We start from the raw sequence: 21383 nt of genomic DNA on the forward strand, positions 1-21383 counted from the left end.
TATCCCAGATGTCATCCAAATTTCTTCAGCACCACCTTTCATTTGGTTTTATTTCTTATGTGGGACATAAGTCATTTCTTTTAGATTAGCTGCTAGTTGGCAAAATGAGCCATAAATTTATTTTATGTTGTATTGGTGCGGAGTGCGTCGCCTTTTCCAACTGTCTAAATAATTCTCTCTCCCTTCCGTATGCTTTATTGTACGGCCGAGATGTACCACCGTTGGCTGTCTACAGCTCCGTGTACTGCTGTTTGTCTAACAGATTTAAAGCAAAAGGGAGGTTGAGGCTCTGTTTTGAATCCACCGGCTGGCTAGGGTGGTGTCCTTGTGTGTGCGTGGGCTCTCTTGGGTAATTTGCCTGCTTCCCACAGTCCAAAAACATGTTAGGGTTAACTGGTTGTTCTAAATCGGCCATAGGTGTGAATGTGAGTGCGAATCTCTGTGTTAGCACTTGCGACCTGTTCAGGATGTACAGTGACAGCTAGGATGGGCTCCAGCCTGACCCGAACAGAAAATTCAAGTATTTGAATGGAAACTATATCCTTTTCATACAGAATCAATGTATATAATAAATCATAAGTCTCCTTTTCTAACACTTACAGCATTTGTCACACGGTTCATTCAGTAGGAGCCCTTCATGTCCACCACCACTCCACTAAATCCTGAGCCTTCTAATCTCCCGTAAACACTCCCTGACTGTGGAGCCTCCTTGGCACTGCCAGCATGTGTTTGCCAGCTCCATATACCCATTAGCACCGTTAAGCCGCTGCTTCTTACCCCCAACTCTCAGTGCTCACAGCAAAGGTGAGTTTGTCTGATGATTACCTCACTTTGCATTGTGGGTGGCAATAATCCTCGACTTTGGCAAGGAATCCTGAAAACAGAAACTTATCCATCCCTATCCTCAAAAGTCTTAAGTTGCCTGTCATTACAGGAGAGATTTGCATATACTGCTAAAAATGAACTCCTATGTCCCTGTATTTTCCCCCTCCTCCCCTTCATAACCAAAGCCTTCCTTTCCCCCCTTATTTTCATCCATATTTTTAAATATATATATTAACACTTCTCCCTCTCCAGCCTCCTCTTCTGTCACTACTACTCTGAATTTCTGCCTCTCACGCACCACCCTGTAATTCAGTTAACCAGATCATTCCGATCGTTCCATAAATAGGAAAAGTACGGTAAACAAAAATCAAAAGGAGATGCTGCCAGTGCGATCAGAGAACATTTCTCTCCATTTCTTTTCAACTCCCCTCGCTGCCTGTGCTCTGAGCCTCTCATTCTCCCAGAGCACTGCAGCTCCTCCTTCCACCTCTCTCATCAGCTGCCCCTCCCTCTTCCTCTCTGTCTCTGCTAGGTGCAGCATGTATGTGAGCGTGTGTGAGCCAGCAGAGCTGCCTGTGTGTTTACATGTCAGCCTATCAGTGCTGCCGGATTTAGCGCATCTGGAGAGGACGGAGGCATTTTCTCAAATGCCCCTCAGACAAGGGATTCACATCTCGGCATATATCCCTCTTTGCCATTTGAATCTAGCCTGTCTTGAATCCTGCATCCCTGTCTCCATGCTTTTGGAGGCATTTTGAATTTCCTTGGCAACATGGAGCTGCCTGAATTAGAATTCTCTGCATGACAGTCCTGGTAAGTACTCTGTCTCTATGGTGGGCTTTGAGCACTGAGTCATTGGATCAGATTTATTATGGTGCAGTGGTGGGGCCAGAGGATCGCCAGGGAGCAAATTAATGTCAAGAATAAAACTGTGTATCATATGCAAATGTGGCGGGGGATATAAAGAATAAGAATTTTACTCTTAGGAGAACTCCAATTGTTATTTGTGCTTTGTCATTCAGATGGATTTCATTTTGCTGTTTTTCTGTTCAATCTGGGTTTGTACTGAGGGAACACACACACATATGGTGTGTGCTTATAACATCTCACTGTTCAATATGAAGCTCAGATATCTCCCATGGTGTGTGTATATGAATGTGTAGTGCACACTGAACACATTATACTCTGAGAGTTTGGATGGATCCATAAAAAAACAAAACCCCAAATCCAACTCATATATCCTGGCTTCCTGGCTCTTTAGAGCCCAAATAAAGGTGTGAATCTGAGCAATAGAGTGTGTGTTGTGCTCTGCCAGGTTGGTTTCTTGCTGCTTCCTAGTCTGCTCATTTGCATTCGTGTTCCTTCAAATGCCAATAAACTCATCCAGACTGACACTTACACATTCTCGGCAGCAGTTTGCTGTTGGCCATTTCCAGTGGCAAAAGAGGGATCCTATGCAGGTGCTTGATTTGCCACAGGTTACATTCAGCAGATGGATGGCGGGCAGTGTTGATGGAGAGGGTGGGCGTGGGATATGTGTGTGTGTGTGTGTGTGTGTGGGGGGGGGGTGACTTTGTTTGATTATTTATGCAGGTCAAATGAACGATCGCTCAGTTTTAATTTTTATTGCCTGTTATATTTGCATCTTCGTAATCATGGCTGCAACGCTTCAGCAGGCAGACAGCAATGGTATGGGTGGGGGGGGGGACTCTTCCTCTCTGTTCTCAACAGTGCTAACAACCTCTCCAAGCCACAGACCCCCGACAATCTCTGAGTGATGGGCTGATAGGCTCTGCTCTTCACGTCAACATTTTATGAGCTAGACAAAGCTTTTAATTGGGTCCCTGTAATCAGGTTAGAGTGGCTGATTTGACTCTCTACTTTTGAGGTTGGGGGTGGGGGTTGATATTTATGCTTGTCACTGTGTGCACGTCCGCAGCTTCAAAGTATTCAAGCCTAATTTGATGAAGTGAAATAAGCGAGGCACGTTTAGGACTGAGATGTCTGATTATAGCTGGTGAACAGCTGGGTGATTGAATCTGTCACTGCTATTGTTCACACAGTTATTCAGCAATCCACGCCACATATTGTCAGTATCAGCTTGTTTTGTTTGCCAGAGTATGTAACTCTGTGTGACTGTGCTGTGAAATACACAGATTGCGTATCATATACGTTTACATTCTATCTGTATAGCAACACTTTAGTATTGTCCTGGATTCCAGTGAAATTAACAGTGATTGACAAATTTGCACATTTCAGAACTTTTTTGTAATACCTCAGTGCCTAAATTGTGAAGCCCAGATATGAAACAGCTGTAACTGTTAACTCTGTAGGCACCTGCGTGTGTCAGACTTGCTATTCAAACCATCTGAGTAATGGCCCAGGCTTTAATGAGAGACTCAATATTTCAGCCATAAAAAAATGGTAACACGACAAACCAGTGGAAGCCAGTCGCACTGAAATAATGTGTGGTTCATTTCATATTAGATGCTAGCTAAGCATCCAAAGCAACAGTTAAAGCAGAAAACAATTAGCTGCTTCCTTCGCTTTAGGAGTCTAAAAAGATAAGGCACCAGAAAGACATTTCCAGACAGTTTCCTTACTAAGTGAAAAAAAAGCTTTTATTTACTAGGATGGTGAAAATGGAAGGACTATGACGTGACTAAGAAAACAATACGACTGCAGGCAAACCTCTTTGTAACTAAATAATAAGGATTTGATGGTTGCAAGGGATAATAATGTGACACCAATCCTCAAATCAGTAACTATTTTAAGCATTGTTTACAGTGTAGCTACCATTAACAGGTTGTATTGATCAGATCAGTCATTTCATTTAGTTGTTCATATTAACTGTAAACTACATTCCTGTCTCTGAGCGTTAAAGGCAGCGACAGAGTACCTGACAGACGTATGCATGCATATGACTTAATAGGTGAAAAGACACATAGGCTCTGAGATGCTCGTCGCTCTATCACAGCCACAGGGAACTTGGACTTACTGAGCAGGGTACATTCAGTAGATATTTAAAATTATTGGTATGAGATCAAAAAATGTGGATAGAATTTTTGGATCTTCTTCTCAAACTTGCAATGTTACTCTGTGTATCAATACATGCACAGAATTGTTATAATTAAAACATGATGCATGCACAAAGAGGACTCTAAACTTGCTTTATGGTGACATCTCAATAAAAACACAATAAAGTGCTACCAAGAAACAATGCTTCTAAAATTCTCCAGCATTATCTGATTTACTTCTGGCAAAATAGCTGGCCGGATTCCTTTCAGGGGCGATGTTTTAGTGCGTGAATGAAGCACTACCACACTGGTCATGCAGAAGGGTGGATAGAGTAGATGGTGGAATCCAACACCTTGACTCCAGGGACCACGGTTTTGATTAGTTTTAGCCAACAAAGGCACTTTGGTTGCAGTGAAGTCAGAGGCAAACAAGCCAAAATAATCATTTAGACCTACAAGTTGGCATATTTTATTGGTAATATGTATAAATGTTTTCAGGGGGACATGTTACTGATCTGCAGCACCTCCTTAAAATTATGATCTCATACAAGTACACAGCTTCAAGGGAGAGATATCTTATGTTTGTTTGCGATCCACAACAAATACATGTGTAATGAGCATATTTTCTTCTTTTCCGACTATTTCTCCTTCCCAGGCAGCTACTGATATATTAGATTGGGCAGTACTGGCTACCCTTACAACCCCTAAAATTGCCTTAATAAAGACAAGAGCAGCACACATGCTACAATCTGCTCCATTCCAAACAAAATATAACCCAATAAGCACAATCAAAGAGACTCTGCTTTTTCACACTGCTTTGTTCCACGTTATCACATGTTTAATAATCTGCGATGTAGTCATGTGTATATAATCCTGAAAACAGCTATTTTTCTGACAGTAAGATCAAGAGCAGATCATCAAAGCTAAGCTGTTTGTTGTGTAGTGAATTTACAGTTTTCCCCATTTCAAATAAAATACTAAAGAAGCTGAGAAAACATATGTAGGATAAAGTTACAATTAAGCTATATTTGCAAGCACTTTCAAAAGGGACCATTATGATTAAGTGAATGCCACAAATGGCCTCACACTTCGTGAATGGTTACATTTTTATTTAAAGCCTCTGTATGGTCACTGATGCCTCATTTCTTTCTGATCTTTGATACTGGGTTCAAACGAAAGCCTGTTTCACTACAGCTAAAATCAGGGCACTCCTCCACATAACAGTTCATTTGTGATGTCCCAGAAAACAGCCAGAAAACATCTAGGGTGTTACTATTAAAACATTTTCTAAAGCAAGATCCGTGGTGAATGAAGATGCTGCTGCATAATGAGCACCATCAGCTACACTGAAAACGAAATTGCAGAAGTGATTGGGGTGAAGACTGTCAGACTACGTGTTTATACAGTGTCTGCTGGATGGAGAGGTGACAGACAAAGGCAGATCTCTCACAGGATAGTCAAATTTGCGTTCTACAAATATATTCAGAAGGTCACAGTTCTGCTGCTCTGCAGCAGCCTTCTTCATTTAAATTTGATAATAACAGCTTTATGCAAAATATGAGCCAGTCAGGGGCCAGTAGGATGGAGAACGGAGGTTGTTTCATCTTCTTGCATATTGGCAGCCTCAAGCCCAAGTATAACATGGCTTACAACGATATGAAGTCGGAATTAATGGAATTGATCACAGAGAAAATCAGTTGTCTTTTTTCCTACATTGTAAACAGGACAGTGGATTACTGATCTATATTTCTGTAATCTTAGAATTGTAAGGACTAGGGCAGTGAACAGATAAGCCTCTGGAATCTTAAGGCACTCTAACTTCATATTTGTACTGTATCCACTTGCCCAAGTGATTTTGTGAGAAAATCTCTCAAAATCTCTCATTGTGCCTTCTATGATGGCCTATAAGAGGCTTGTCTGCTGTAAAATGCCTTTAGCATGGCACCTAGCCCTTTCTTTTCAGTTTCATCCCAAACATCTTATATTCCCAAATGGTGGGTAGGGGATAAAGGTTTGTGTAATTTCGAGCTCATGCTACTTGACTTTCAGGATGAATGGGTGTTAATGAAGAAAGAACCTCTTTTGTAGTACTACTGTTAGACTGCCGCTGAACCAAGAAACCCATCTGCATGGCAATACCATGTAATAGGTTAAGTATATTGTAGATTTCTTTCCTGGAAAGGATCTTTTTTTAAAGTCAGCCTTCGCTGTGGATCTCGCTGATTTTGCTATTAAGCCAGAAAAAGTCAAACAAGATGTGATTAGCTCTTAACGTTATTAAATAATCAGTTGTGAGACCAAAAATGAAATTAGCAATTAAAATAATGTGATAAAAAATATAAGGAAAATGTCTTTAAGTAGCAAATTAAATCTCTCTTAAATGACATTTTCCATATTAGCACAAAATCAAATGACACTGTAAAATGAGAACGAACAGCGCTGTATGCAGCTTTCATTCTCTTTCAGTTAATTGTATTGGTTCATCAGCCTGTCTGCCTGTGTCCCTCTGGCTCTCACTGGCCTGCCCATAAAGCTGTAGGCAGCTGTTCACAGCTCTAAAGCTTCTAGCACAGAAGTTCCCACACACTGATTTTAAGGTACCTGACCAGAGTATCATTTGGAGAGTAGAGTGCTAGGTAAAGCCAGTCAGACATATAGGTACCCAAAGACACTTATTAAAAAAGGGCAAGCCAACTCCAGAATGAAGGTACGTAATGGACCATTTAGAAGTAAAGAATCCAGATGCATACAGAATGAGTAAGTAACCATGGGTCAGCCTTGGGCAATGTGGTATTGGCTCACATTACTCATAGGAACACCAAAGTACTTGAAGGCTCTTGAGCTATGACTTTTTGTTTTCAAGTCTACTTTCTGAATCCAATGGCTGCTTCAGACAGCAGCTGTATTCATAACTGACCGTAAACTAGCAATTCTGCAAAACAGTTTTTTTGTTTTGTTTTGTTTTGTTTTTCCAACAAAGCAAAATTCAAATCAACCCCTCTAGCAATTGCAGTGTTGGAAGTTAATATATTACATTTCCGCCTGTTCTCATGGATATGGAGAAATGAGCTGTTACGTTTTTTGGTGTGCATGATTTTGTAAACAATCCATTTCAAAAGGAAACATTTCGCGACAGGACCATCAACACAGCATCATGAGTCAACATGCCAACCAAAAATACAAAGTTTTACAAAATGTGACAATTGCTGTATTTTAAGCCCTATTTTATTCTAAAACTAACCAAATGGTAATTTTTGATGTCTAACACTAACAACATGTGAAATGTTTGATTTGAACTTGGATTGTCTAAAGTCAAGAAAACTTGCTCCTCTATCATCAGCCTTCAGCATGCAAATCCATATTTTTTCTTGTCTTGTAATCAGTACACACTGCATGACGGTGGACTCATGAAAAATCATTTTTAAGGACACAATATAATGTAGGAAAATCAATAGATTAAAGGAACTCACAAACTGCTGTGAGACTAGGGTGTACAATAACAGTTGATTACAATTCTGTGTATTTATGATTGCCATCCCGATCTCATGTTTTATGTCTTTAATCAGCTATTTCAAATGAAATTCTAAATCTATATCATGTGTTTCAGCCAAGTCATTTTTTCCATAACCGATCATGACCCAGTTATTTTTAGTTTTCCTATAAACAGCCCTGCTCCCTTCTTGTACACACTCTAGTGTAGGAGTTTAACATTTTGGGAAATGTCTAATGGTAATATTTAAAAGCAAAGTCTGTTGCAATATCAGTCAGATTAATGCAAACCTTGAGGTTAACAGAAACCAAGACAGTAAAATTTAAGCTTTTATTCACACATACCTCAAATAAAAGTCATGCTTGAATAAAAGCATGAAAAAAAGCTTTTATTCAAGCATGACTGACACCCACATGTTTCAGCAGGAGTCTTCTTCAGGGTGTGACATGTAGGTGGAGGTTCAGAACTGAGCGCTTTAGATTTCCCTTTTTGCACATACCTCCAAGCCTGGACTCCAAACAGTAGCTCCTAAATGAAAATAAACAGAACTGAACTCTAATCATTAGTGCTTGTTACACTGTGATGTGTCAAAATGTGGTGTGTGGGGGGCTCAATTCATGTAATTTCATGGGTTCAAATCGGCATTAAGCTGAAAGTGGTTTTATATAAAAATTACCTGACTTGATTCATTATCAAGAAAATACTGGTACCAGTAGACAAAATAGTCTTTATCCGTGGGTGTTTAGCATAAAGAAAGGGTCCACTGAATAGGGTTCACTAAGATCAAAAGTGATAAGGTTAGTCTCGTCCACTGACCACACAGGAGATGACAGAGGCCTTATAGATGATTACTTCCAGACCTGCAGTGTAGTGGATGAACATTTGCAACAATGCAATTTATGCAAACTTGCTGCTGGCCATAACCCTTGGGGTGCCTTTGAGCATAGTGGTGGTCCTGATGAGGTGCTTCAAGGGGCATCCCTTGAAGCAGTAAAGCATACATGATCAAAAGCACCACGCATCAAAGTGAGCACTGTTAAAAGACTGCATGAATTATTGGTTTATTGTGCTGCAAATGGAAAGGTAAATGTTTGCTTTTAGTTTTAGGCTCTCATACTATGTCTGATTTGAGCCAAGTGATGACACAAACAGGATTTAGAAGTGCGCATGTATTAAATATATATTTATTGGCTTGCGACCACCACTACAAGCCACGGTCTGGATAAATTCTGTGTTGGTCAGAGTGTAGTAAAGGTACCCCACAATAGACAGAGTTGGATGGAAAGCCTAGACATCGTTATTTTCTGTTCTATTAGGCACAGTTGCCGGTAGAGAACATGCTGCTGTGATCGCTTTATGTCCCTTGCCATCTTTAAGGCCATTAATCTATAGTGTCACCTGTCAAACTGAAAATTACGGTATTCGTCATGAATGCTTAAGTGTCAGTCCCTGCTCGAATTTGCTGGAGAAACACATTTAGGTTTTAGACTAGTATCAAGGACCCAGAATATCCAAAATTCCACGAAAGTACTCCACGAAACCAGTTGGCTGAGAAAAAGTTCCAGGTGTTACTGTCATGGATTTTGCAGTTGTTTGAGTTCTTATTACTTGTTATGATGGATTATGGGGTAGATCTGGAGTGTAGGTCCCTTTGGAACTTTAAAGTATCACTGCAAGGACTTTTTGTCTCGGGTTTAGCAAGCCGTGGGTGATTTACTGTGCATTACAAAGACATAAAATTGGCTCAGGTTAATACATACTCTAAATACACTTTACTTTTTGCATGAACCGTTGCCTGGAAAAGTTTTGTGCATTTTGATGTCATGCTCAGTGATCACTTTAATTACCTAAACTCCTCCTGGGACAGTCTTTTACCAAAATTTAGCACAGGGGTGAACGTCTTCATTGAAGCAACTTCCGAGGCAAAAATGCCTTTCTGCATGAAAATCTGAGACTGAGAGTACACTTCTGTCAAATATAGAAAGCTCGAGTTTGCTGACCTAGGTGTGTTTCTGCATGTCAACAAGGGTAGTTCCCATGCACTGAACTATTTTGTCGTTCTTTAAGCATTTTTTCCTGGCATGGTGGATAATCAGGCTATGCAGTTTCTTTTTAGGTTTGCAGGGAGTGTTACCTTTGACTTTCTGTGGGGGATTTGTTTTCACAGGATATCTCGTATCTGACTCCTTCTGGAGGATGCTGATTATTTGGCAACATTGACTCTAAAATACTTTTGAGATGTTTATGCTCACCCAGCAAGTATTTCTTCTAATATTATTGCTGGTCAATGAATATCATGTCAGGCTCAGTGCTATCAGCGTATGCTTCCATTTAAACATTCCCATGCTAATCATGAATCACTGAACTTTGGGCTATGTGTAAACTGATTAATTACAATTAATTGTAATTCATTTTGATTTTGTTATTCAATTAATGACAGAAGAACCTTTGGTCTCGATAATTAAAGTATGCAACAGAACACAGAAGGTATCACAAACTGAACTGCAGGTGAAGTTCACAATCGTAAAATACGTCTCTGGATAGTCTAAAAGACATGTCTGCTTTTATCTCCCACAAACACTTCACTTCCACGTAGCCCATAAGCTTATCTTATTTATTTGATTTTTGGTGTCTAAATGTTTGCTTTCAATTTATTGTCAGTTGAACACAAACGCGCCAGTGGAGGCAATCTTTATTTCTTAATCCTATGTGTTTATTTTATTGCTTCTGAGCTGTAGCTTTTTCCTTTTATTCTTGCTGTTCATTAAACAATTGCAGAATAGCAAAAGTTGTTTGGGATATGTTTGCCACTAAACAAGTTATATATAAAAAGGATGCTAATAAGCAGATTGTTCACAGCAGTAATAAGCAGAATCAAAGCTACAGGTCACCCAACAGTAAAACACTGTTAAGAACACGCACTGAAAAATGAGAGCTGAACAAGATAAATTATGTTTAATTTTAAAATAAACAAAAGTCTTTATTTGGCTTAACTAAATACAGTTTTACATGAGTATGGTTTGAATAAAAGTATATCAAACTTTCACAGAAGAGGACATTAACTCTAATTTAATCACAGTTTCAAACACTTCTACAAAAATGGATCAATAAACAGCACTTCTCTGCTATGTTGAAAATATAGACACGTCATCCGTGTCCATAATGCAGGTGCATCAATAAGTGCAAAAAGCAAAATCATCTATTATATTAAGGAATATAGTCTACAAACTCAAGCTGGTGATTCAAGATGGCAGAAAAAAAAGAAAGAAACTCGAGCAGTCCAAGACTGCAAACAGATCTTTCTTATAAGCGTATCCTTATGGATAAGTTAAGATAGCAGCGAGCTAGAGATAGCTAACCACCACCAAACCTGCATCCAGGTTAGTTAGAGATATTTTGTTGAGAATATACATACACAGACACACACACTCAGAGCCACTATCCAGGATGAAACGACAAAAATCCATGAGTACATCAGTAAGATGGCAACAACTGATCATGTGCTTAGTATCTCAGGCAGCAGAAACCTGAGAAAGAAGAGGAGCAAAAAGAGGAACCATCATGCAAGGAGAGGCCCCTACACAGCATGTACCAGTGGCAGATAGAAGAAGTGGCTGTTGTTAAAAATCCTACCAATAACACTGTCAGTCTGCCCCAGGGCAGCTGTGGCTACAACTGTAGCCTCCACCAGTGTGTGAATGTGAGAGTGACTGAATAGTGGAATTGTAAAGCGCTTTGAGGGCCCCGAAAAGCACTATATAAATGCAATCCATTATTATTATTATTATTATTAATAATACCAAAGTTAAAATGAAAGACATCAGAGAGGCACCGATTATGCATCCCAATATGGCAAAATGTCTCTCTAAAATGTGAAATGTACACAAATGCAGAAGTTGCAGTAAGCTGAAGTAACAACTGAGGGAGATATTTTATTTCAAGCCAACATAAGATATTTTGGGATAGCGTTTGAACAGACATTACTAACACATTTACATGTATATACATATTAGCCAACCAGCTTAATCGTTTCTGGCGATTAAGGACACTGGAATGTACTGTCTTTGTGGCTGTAAATATATTATCTCCCCCGATATCATATTCTGCATTCGTGTCCGTTTCACATTTTTAAGAGGCAAACTGTGAAATGGACATGGTGGACTGGCATGTCCATTACATAGTTTGCCGTGATACTGGGACAGAAGCATCATGGAAGCACAGAAACAAGCTCTAGGCACAAGAACGATAGCGGCTGTGGTCTACCACACCAACCTAATCTCAGGTGTAGGCTGTGCAAAAATGATCCTGAGACTATCCAGCATAAAACAGCAGGGTTTAAGGTGCTAGCAGGCCGGGCATAGATGGAACACCATGACCAAGTGGTTGGCATAGTATACAGGAAGATCTGTGCCGAGTATGCCCTGGAAGTCCTAGGCCTCCTAGGGTGGTTGAGCATGATCGAGCTAAGAGTTTGTGGGACTTCCAAATAGAGACAAACTGACCGGACATAGTAGTGCTGAACAAGCAGAGGAAGAAGGCTGTAGTGATAGATGCAGCTCCAGAAGAGTGCAGTCCTAGGAACAGCAAAGACACTCCACAGGATCCTCAAGCTCTCGTTGAAGACCCAAGCTTATATACTTAAGGATTAGAAACATGGAAACAAACTAGCAAATCTAGCCAAATACATTGATGCTACAACTGACAGTATTTTACCCACCTCTAAAGAAGAAAAAAAGTAGAACAGGTTTAATAACCGTTCTATTTAAAACACTGAAGCATCCTTTCAATGTAAATACTACAACAGACCTTCTAACATTATGCCACACAATAGGTACTTAACAATAACTAAAAACAGCTAAAGGGCATGTATGCACTGATGCATATAGGTCATTTGTCTGTATGCTACTTGGAGACATTCAGTGACCCATTAGCAGTGCACACATTTCTCTCAGTTTTCCCTATATCAAACCACACAGCACCACAAGAGAGGAGATGCAGCGATTCAAGGCAACAAGAGACTAATGGTGAGCCCAGACATGCTTTTGAGAGAAGACTGTGACAGGGTGAGAGGTCCGCAGAGAAAAATGCAAGCAGTCATAAAAGGGCAGAAGAGAAAAGGCTTGTCCACTCATATTCTCCTCCTACACAATGCTTTCAAAAAAAGAATGGAAATAATCAGGATCACGACAAAGACTATGTGAAATAGTAGATCAAGCGATAAAATTCTCTCAAAGGAGAGAGCATTTTTTTAAAGCTCACGCTAACATGTAAAGACTATAAACTACAAACAAGGATTGCAGATGAGAGTTTATTTCCCAGCTTTTGTTTCCAGAGTTCCAGCTCAAGGTCAAAACGAGGTGGTGATACAGTGAGTAGATATGGACTGTAAGGCCAGATTACACAGATAGTACCCTTGCCCTTACTACACGCTGAATCATAAATTATGCATGATACTCTGGTTAAAAAGTAAGAAAAAAAAAACACGGCTGCATTCAAGCTTGCTTGTTTTCGATCAGCAGCGACATCGGCATACCTCATCTTCATTCATATTCTCGACAAGATTAAACTCATATTTGGAGCCAAACAGATAATCGCGTTATGTCTTGATAATATTTCACTACAATCTGAGGTTTAGAAATTGACACAGTGGATCAAAGTTAAACATGTGCTTACATTATAAATGGGATTTGGGGGTTTAAATGCAGTGCACTGTAGCTTGTCCATATTAAAACATATTTTGCCAACGTTTTGTAAGAGGCTACGTGCAGTCAATTTGTAAATGCAAGTAATAAGTGTCCATTCTGTCTAGAGATTAACCTATTTTCATTTCATTTATTTATTTATTACTTACAGCTGTTACCAATATCAGTTTTTAGTAATTAAGACTAATAACTGATGTTTTTGCTGCAAAATATTACAGTCTTGTCAAAATGTTGAATAACAGAAAGCCCAAATTAATTCATTTTGACTTTATAGCAGAAACGAGACTAATAATGATTACTTCAGCTGGATATGTGCATGCTGTGCTAACCTGAAGATGTGTCACTTTCAGCAAATTGCCACTCCTTATGTCCTTTTGTCTGTGCTTTTCTATGTTTTCTTCAAATATTTAGTCAGTTTATCAGCGATTTTAGCTGTGAATGATCATGTATGTTTAAAGCTTGCAAAATTCACATGATGGAACATGTAATGGAAGCGGTTATGTTAATTGATTTGTTCCGTGTCTCTTCCTAAATGACTAAACTATGGCAGAAGAAACGTGAGACTTCCAGTATAGAAGGCTTATCTCTTCTTATCTAGTGGAAACATTTGTTTTTCTTCTTGATCATTTACTGTTCTGACGCTTGTATTGCTCATTAACCACCATGTTTTAAAACAGCGGTCCCCAACCGTTTTTGCCCTACAGGCTGGTTTATGTCTGACAATATTTTCACGGACCAGCCTTTAAGGTGTCGCAGATAAATACATCCATCCATCCATCCATCTTCATCCGCTTATCCGAGGTCGGGTCGCGGGGGTAGCAGCCTAAGCAAAGAGGTCCAGACCTCCCTCTCCCCAGCCACCTCCTCCAGCTTGTCCGGGGGAATACCAAGGCGTTCCCAGGCCAGCCGAGAGATATAATCTCTCCAGCGTGTCCTGGGTCTGCCCCGGGGCCTCCTCCCGGTGGGACATGCCTGGAACACCTCGCCCAGGAGGCGCCCAGGGGGCATCCTTGCCAGATGCCCGAACCACCTCAGCTGGCTCCTTTCGATGTGGAGCAGCAGCTGCTCTACTCTAAGCCCCTCCCGGATGGCCGAACTTCTCACCCTATCTCTAAGGGAGAGGCCAGCCACCCTTCGGAGGAAGCTCATTTCCGCCGCTTGTATCCGCGATCTCGTTCTTTCGGTCACTACCCACAGCTCGTGGCCATAGGTGAGGGTAGGGACGTAGATCGACCGGTAAATTGAGAGCTTCGCTTTTACACTCAGCTCCCTCTTCACCACGACTGACCGGTGCAGCGTCCGCATTACTGCAGCCGCAGCCCCAATCCGTCTGTCGATCTCCAGCTCCCTTCTCCCATCACTCGCGAACAAGACCCCGAGATACTTGAACTCCTCCACTTGGGGCAGGAACTCATCCCCGACCCGGAGTGGGCACTCCACCCTTTTCCGGCTGAGAACCATGGCCTCAGATTTGGAGGTGCTGATCCTCATTCCCGCTGCGTTACACTCGGCTGCGAACCGCTCCAGTGCGAGCTGGAGGCCCTCACCCGATGAAGCCAACAGAACCACATCATCCGCAAAAATCAGAGATGAGATTCTGAGGCCACCAAAGCGAAAGCCCTCCGCCACTTGGCTGCGCCTAGAAATCCTGTCCATAAAAATTATGAACAGAACCGGAGACAAAGGGCAGCCTTGGCGGAGCCCATCACCCACCGGGAACGAGTCCGACTTATTGCCGGCAATGCGAACCAAGCTCTTGCAACGGTTGTATAGGGATTGAATGGCCCGTAGCAATGGGCCAGACACCCCATACTCGCGCAACACCTCCCACAGGACGCCCCGAGGGACACGGTCGAATGCCTTCTCCAGGTCCACAAAACACATGTAGACTGGTTGGGCAAACTCCCATGCACCCTCAAGTATCCTCGAGAGGACAAAGAGCTGGTCCAGTGTTCCGCGACCAGGACGAAAACCGCATTGTTCCTCCTGTATCCGAGATAAATACAACAAAATAAAATCAGTACTGGTACCAAAATAAGGAAGATTTATTCATAACACATGGGAAGAGACCAAGGGAAACTGAGTTGACGATAAAAGATAATAATGATAAAAACTGATAAAAACCCTGACAACCATAACTTTCACACCCGAGCCTTAACTCTCATGGCCCGGTACCAAACGACTCATGGAGCCGGGCGATCGTGGCTCAAGAGTTGGGAGTTCGCTTGTAATCGTAAGGTTGCTGGTTCGAGCCCCGGCTTGGACAGTCTCGGTCGTTGTGTCCTTGGGCAAGACACTTCATCCGTTGCCTACTGGTGGTGGTCAGAGGGCCCGGTGACGCCAGTGTCTGGCAGCTTCGCCTCTGTCAGTGCGCCCCAGGGTGGCTGTGGCTACAATGTAGCTTGCCATCACCAGTGTGTGAATGGGTGGATGACTGGTTGTGTATGGAGCTTTGGGACTAGTAAAGCGCTATACAAATACAGGCCATTTACCATTTACAGGTCTGTGGCCCGGGGGTTGGGGACCGCTGTTTTAAACTAATTGTTGCACTGTTTTTGGCTAATAATTCTAGAAAAGCATGTTTATCTAAGGGATATCTTGTGCTAGCGTAGCAGCTAGCATAAGCATAGCATATAATATTCCATTATCTGCTTGTGTAGCCCACAAAAATAACAGAATTCCAGTGTGTTGTGCTTCTTGTTCAGTTTGTTTTAGATACCACCTAGAAAAAAACACACAAAAATAATACCACTCTTCATTCAATACTGCAACAACTCAAGTCTAAAAGCACAGATAACATCGTGCATATCTTTGTCATATCAGTGATCAAAATAACAGTATTTGATGCCCTGAGATGAGAATGCACTGCTATACCTGACATCTGCATCGCTATACTTGATGGCTACGTACATTTGTGAAGCCTACCTTCACTCGCTCTAGTCTGTGCTCTTTGCCCTTAGCCATCTGTAGTGAAAGGCTATTATTTGGGATTCGTAACCAATCAAACAGAACACAGAGTGGTGACTGCAGAAAGAGGCGACTGCACGAAAGCCACTTTAAACGAATTCACTTTATCAAGAATAGTTTTTTAACAGCATAATAGTGGGAAAAAAATATGAATATCAGATCTGATAATTGGATGACCTCTATTTCTGACAGCATGTTTTTTCCCTCTTTTTTTTCTTTCTTTTTTTACAAATCCCCATACATGCTGGACTGGCGCCCATAGCGTCTGACATAAGCAGCCAGCAGAATGAACAATTCTGGAGGAAGTGAAAATGGAGGCTGCAATTATTTTCCCATTGGAACTACTCAGACCACAATCCAAGCCGCCTCAGATCCATGATTTTAATTAAATAAGAGGTGCAATTTGTATTGCTACGCTGAAAAAAGAGCTTCAATAAAAAGTGGAATTTTTTTTTTTTTTTTAAACTGTTACTGCCTGTTAAGCTAGTCGGGCAGGTCCCAAAATTCACTGCACAGAAAATCTGAAGCATTTTCATATTACATTGTTCTGTGGTAAGAACAGGATCTGGAACGCTTATTCATCTTCCACATCTTATGACAACATGATGAATATTAAGACACAGACTATTAACCTCTCATAATGAACTATCATACTTTTGAGAAGGAAAAAACCTCACAAAGATATTTCTCTTTAATCATTTGATAATCATGTGAAATTTTATTTCCTACTTCAAATGTATTAGAGTATACTACTACTTTAGGCACTTAGATGCTTTTTCTTCCCCATTCAAATATAAGGGATTAATTATCAACCAAAACAGAGGTGAGGCCACCAATGAAATGAAATGACAAAATCACTTTGAATGAGGCTCTTTGAAGATTGTATCCCACAGATAGAGCTGTGACTTAAATTGTGTGATTGATGTGAGAAGTAGAGCTTGAAAGTTTTACCAAGTTAAAGTGCCCCTGAGTCAAAATCAAATAAGGGTTTAAAGTCCTCTGACAATCCTCCTCTCTCTATCTATCACCACTTGGCAGCAATCTCTGTTTTATATCACTTCAAGGTCAACAGCTTAGCAACAGCATGGGATGTTTGGGGGAGCCATTTAAAGATGTACCACAGCATTTTTGTCTGATTAAAAAAAAATTTTGTCTATGTGGAGAGACAACGTGTCACTAATATTTGCAGTAATTGTCTTCGGCGCACTCTGAAGACAGAAGCACAGCAGGATTGTTACACTGTGTGACCAAGCCCTTTTATTGATTGGATAATTCCATTACTTGTGAGGAAAGTCACTATAATGAAATTATACGCAAGGAAAAGGGGGTAGGCGGCTTATATCTTTGTGAAGCTGTGCAGATAAAATCATACAAGTGAAACTGTGATTTCCACTGACTTTGCAAAAAGGAGACAAAATATGCCCCACATAGTGTGAATGGGATTTCAACACTTCCTTTTCTATATAGGAAAACATTTCAGTGTTACTGTGCTTTCTTTATTTTTAATGAAAAGTTGATAATTACTATAAGACAAATGTAAACTTATGCAAATACACATACCTTTTAATTCCTAAAATCCATCCCCCCCCCTCCCATGTTTCTACAGGTAAGCAGTAGGATGGTGTTTGGAGAGGCAGGAGGGCACAGCTACTTGGTGGCGTGCTGGCAGCCCATCCTGTTCCTGATGCTGGGCACCGTCCTTTCTGGCTCCACCACTGGTTGCCCTTCCAGATGTGACTGCAACGCTCAGGAGCGTTCAGTCGTGTGCCATCGACGGAGACTAGCAAGTCTTCCTGAGGGCATCCCCACTGAAACAAAGCTGTTAGACCTCAGCAAGAACCGCCTGAAGACCCTGGGGCCTGAGGAGTTCATTAATTATCCTCAGCTGGAGGAACTGCAACTTAACGAAAACGCAATTTCTTCTATTGAGCCTGGGGCTTTTGGCAACCTCATGAACCTTCGGACGCTCGGTTTGCGCAACAATGAGCTAAAGCTTATTCAGCTTGGGGTGTTCACAGGCCTGAACAACCTCACCCAGCTGGATATAAGTGAGAACAAAATTGTCATTCTGCTCGATTATATGTTCCAGGAGTTGTACAACCTGAGGGCTTTGGAAGTTGGTGACAATGACCTGGTTTTTATCTCACCCCGATCATTTCACGGACTCAGCAACCTTGAAAGTCTCAATATTGAGGGATACAATCTGGCCTCAGTGCCCACTGATGCCCTTAGCCATTTGCATAACCTGTTGTCACTTCGATTACGCTATCTCAACGTCACTGTCATAAGGGATTACTCCTTTAAGAGGCTATATCGACTAAGAGTACTGGAGATATCTCACATGCCTTCTCTGGATACCATGACCCCAAAATGCTTGTTCGGACTCAATCTCACTTCACTATCCATCACAAATTGCAATCTTACCGTCATCCCCTACCAAGCTATCAGTCACCTGAGATATCTTCGTTTTCTCAATCTGTCTTTCAATCCCATTCGCACTGTGGAAGGGAACCAGCTGTTCAATCTACAGAAGCTCCAGGCTTTTCATTTGGCTGGTGGAAAATTAGTTGCCATTGAGCCCTACTCCTTCAAAGGCCTCAACCACCTCCGTGTACTCAATGTATCCAGCAATGCCTTGAGCACTCTGGAGGAGTCTGTTTTTCACTCAGTTGGAAACCTGGAGACACTGGCATTGTATGACAACCCACTGGCCTGCGACTGTCGTTTGCTCTGGGTCTTCCGTCGGCGATGGAGGCTAAACTTCAACAGGCAACAGCCCATGTGTGCTTCACCAGAGGTTGTGCAAGGAAAAGAGTTTAAGGATTTTCCAGACATACTCCCTCCTGACTACTTCAACTGCAAAAAATCAAAGATCGAGGATTACAAGGTTCAAGAAAGCCACGTAGACGAAGGAACTACAGTTAATTTTGCTTGCCAGGCCGAGGGTGATCCAGTTCCTGTGATAATGTGGCTGTCCCCGAAAAAGGAATACATCACTACCAAAACGATGAGGTCAAGACTTTCTGTCTCTAATGACGGTACTTTGGAGGTGCGTTACGCCCAAATCCAGGACAATGGCACTTACACGTGCATTGCAAGCAATGCGGCAGGCAACGACACCAAAGCTGCTCACCTTTTTGTGCATAGCTACTCCCCGAATTGGCCCCACCAACCAAACAAGACATTTGCCTTCATTTCCAACCAGCCTAGTGATGAAGGTGCTAATGTGACCCGGGCCACAGTTCCATTTCCATTTGATGTAAAGACACTTATTATTGCAACCACCATGGGATTTATCTCTTTCCTTGGAGTGGTCCTCTTCTGTCTTGTAATATTGTTCCTCTGGAGTAGAGGGAAAGACAATACAAAGTCAAGTATAGAGGCTGAATATGTGCCACGTAAAGAGGAAACAGAGGAGGCCAGCCCAACTGAGGCACCGGTGCAGTTCAACATGAAAATCATGTGAACCTCAAAAGGACATCATGTAAGCTTACAAACTGCAGTCGAGATGCATACTATACTTGCTTCAAATATGTACTCTCTTTATGAGCGATAGAAATTGCACAGCAGAAACGCATCTTGACTATATACCCTAGACTTTTTTCTTTTTTTTTACTTCAGGGACTGAATCTTTCAAAACAAAAAACGTGTTGAATTTGAAATATTCTAATTTCTGTAAATTTGTATCGGCAATACGCAATCAGTATGTTAACATGCACTCATTAATTTTGTGTGTCTAACAAAATTGAGGCAATATTTTAAACAAAGCACATGGACTACAGTTTACAAGATAGAGGGATTACTATCTGGAAGGATTGGGAGATTAGCCTGCAGGTCCTTCTATCAGCAGAAAAAGGACTTGTTGTTAGCATCTTGCTCCTGTTTGTTGATTTCTGCTTTCATGGATAAACAAAGCACAGTAACCCATTATTAGAGCCCAGGTTCTCCTTCTTACAGGGCAAAGTTGAAAGCTGCTTCCTTTTGTCCCATCACTAGCAGCTGACAAGTAAGACGTGGATATTTTTAATTTTAGAGATCCAGAAAAAACAGAAGAAATTGAGAATAGTTAACACTGCTAAATTTGACAGATAAAGAAGCAAGTCATTTTTACACACAGTAAGTATTAAAAAAATCAGAAGGTCATATCAGGACAAAGACGTTGTAGTTTTACCAGAAAGCACATTTTTATATCCTGTTTCTGTGAAATTTAAACATCATTAAGAATCAGTTGGCAGGTTAGAGACAGAGGAAGTAAGTGTTCTTCACCACCTGCTGTGTGTCAGTGAGCTGTGGCCTTTTAACTATTTTCCAAAATCATTAATTTGTGTTTTGAAGTTTTCCCTGTGTTCTCTGCTATGTTTTTCCTTTTAGAAGCCACGTCTAAACACTTCAAATGCTAGGCTGCGTCGCAATGAATTGTCACAGACAAGTCATTTTTGTGAACTGGCTCATTTTTACTGTGTCAGAAAGTTTCAATACCTGGTGTGTTTCCTTTACCAGGTGATGGTCAAATTAGAAGTGTGCATGTTAACACACTGAATAAGAAAAATAAGCCACAGTTTGTGCTCCTTTCAGCCAATAAAAGGAAGTTTGTCATTAAATGTATTGACTTGTTGCGGTATACATATTTTTTCCTGTATTTTATTCTTCCTTGTACATTACGCTATGGCACAATATGAATGCTTTTGATGGCTGGGTTTTGAACATATTAAAATCTAAAGAGCAGATTAAATAACCAGTTTTTAATTTAACTAAACTGAAAAAGAAGGGTATTTGACGACTGTCTTCACATTACTCTAATAACAATTTATCATCAAATGTTAAAAAGTTTATTGGTTTACATATTTGGCAGCTTAAGAGTCATGAACATTTGATCCAAGTCCTGAGATTTTATTGTCACCTTAGATATGAAAAGCGGTGGCATTATTAATTTGTTGCCTTAAGTACCCATTTTCCAGCATGCAGCTGAACAATATTCAGTATTTTGGTACAAAATGGAGCTTTATGCCTCATAAGGATTTTACATTGTCTAATTACGTTCACAGTTGACGTCTGCTCTGAAGATAATGTGTTCATTAACTCTTAATATACTTGACTGAACAAATGGACAGATGGAAATTCTATTAAAATAAAGAACATTTTATACTATGGAGTGTTTATTTTATCCTCATGTACTATGAATGAATTCAAATGAGTTATATCCTATGCTACAAACAATCTTTACAGAGTCTCTGTAGAAGGCACACAGTAGAGCACTTTTAGATAATAGTATATGTAATTGTGCACTGCTAATTAAAAGGCATGCCACAGCAAGATCATGTTTAAAATGGGATACCCTATTAAATTTCTGTCATCCCAGCTCACTCTCTTCAAGCAGACTTT

The 21383-nt window shown here is 40.9% G+C and overlaps 1 protein-coding gene across 1 annotated transcript; it reads left to right on the forward strand.

Moving 5' to 3' along the window:
- The first annotated feature begins 1349 nt into the window (after positions 1-1349).
- Positions 1350-21129, forward strand: lingo1b (leucine rich repeat and Ig domain containing 1b). Its single transcript, XM_082541155.1, has 2 exons — positions 1350-1638; positions 17608-21129. Exons 1-2 carry the CDS (start codon positions 1627-1629, stop codon positions 19465-19467), a joined length of 1872 nt encoding a protein of 623 aa, XP_082397281.1. The 5' UTR covers positions 1350-1626; the 3' UTR covers positions 19468-21129.
- Positions 21130-21383: the final 254 nt, after the last annotated feature.

Source organism: Aulonocara stuartgranti (assembly GCF_965226115.1).
Source record: "Aulonocara stuartgranti genome assembly, chromosome: 1".
NCBI classification, from domain to species: Eukaryota; Metazoa; Chordata; class Actinopteri; order Cichliformes; family Cichlidae; genus Aulonocara; species Aulonocara stuartgranti.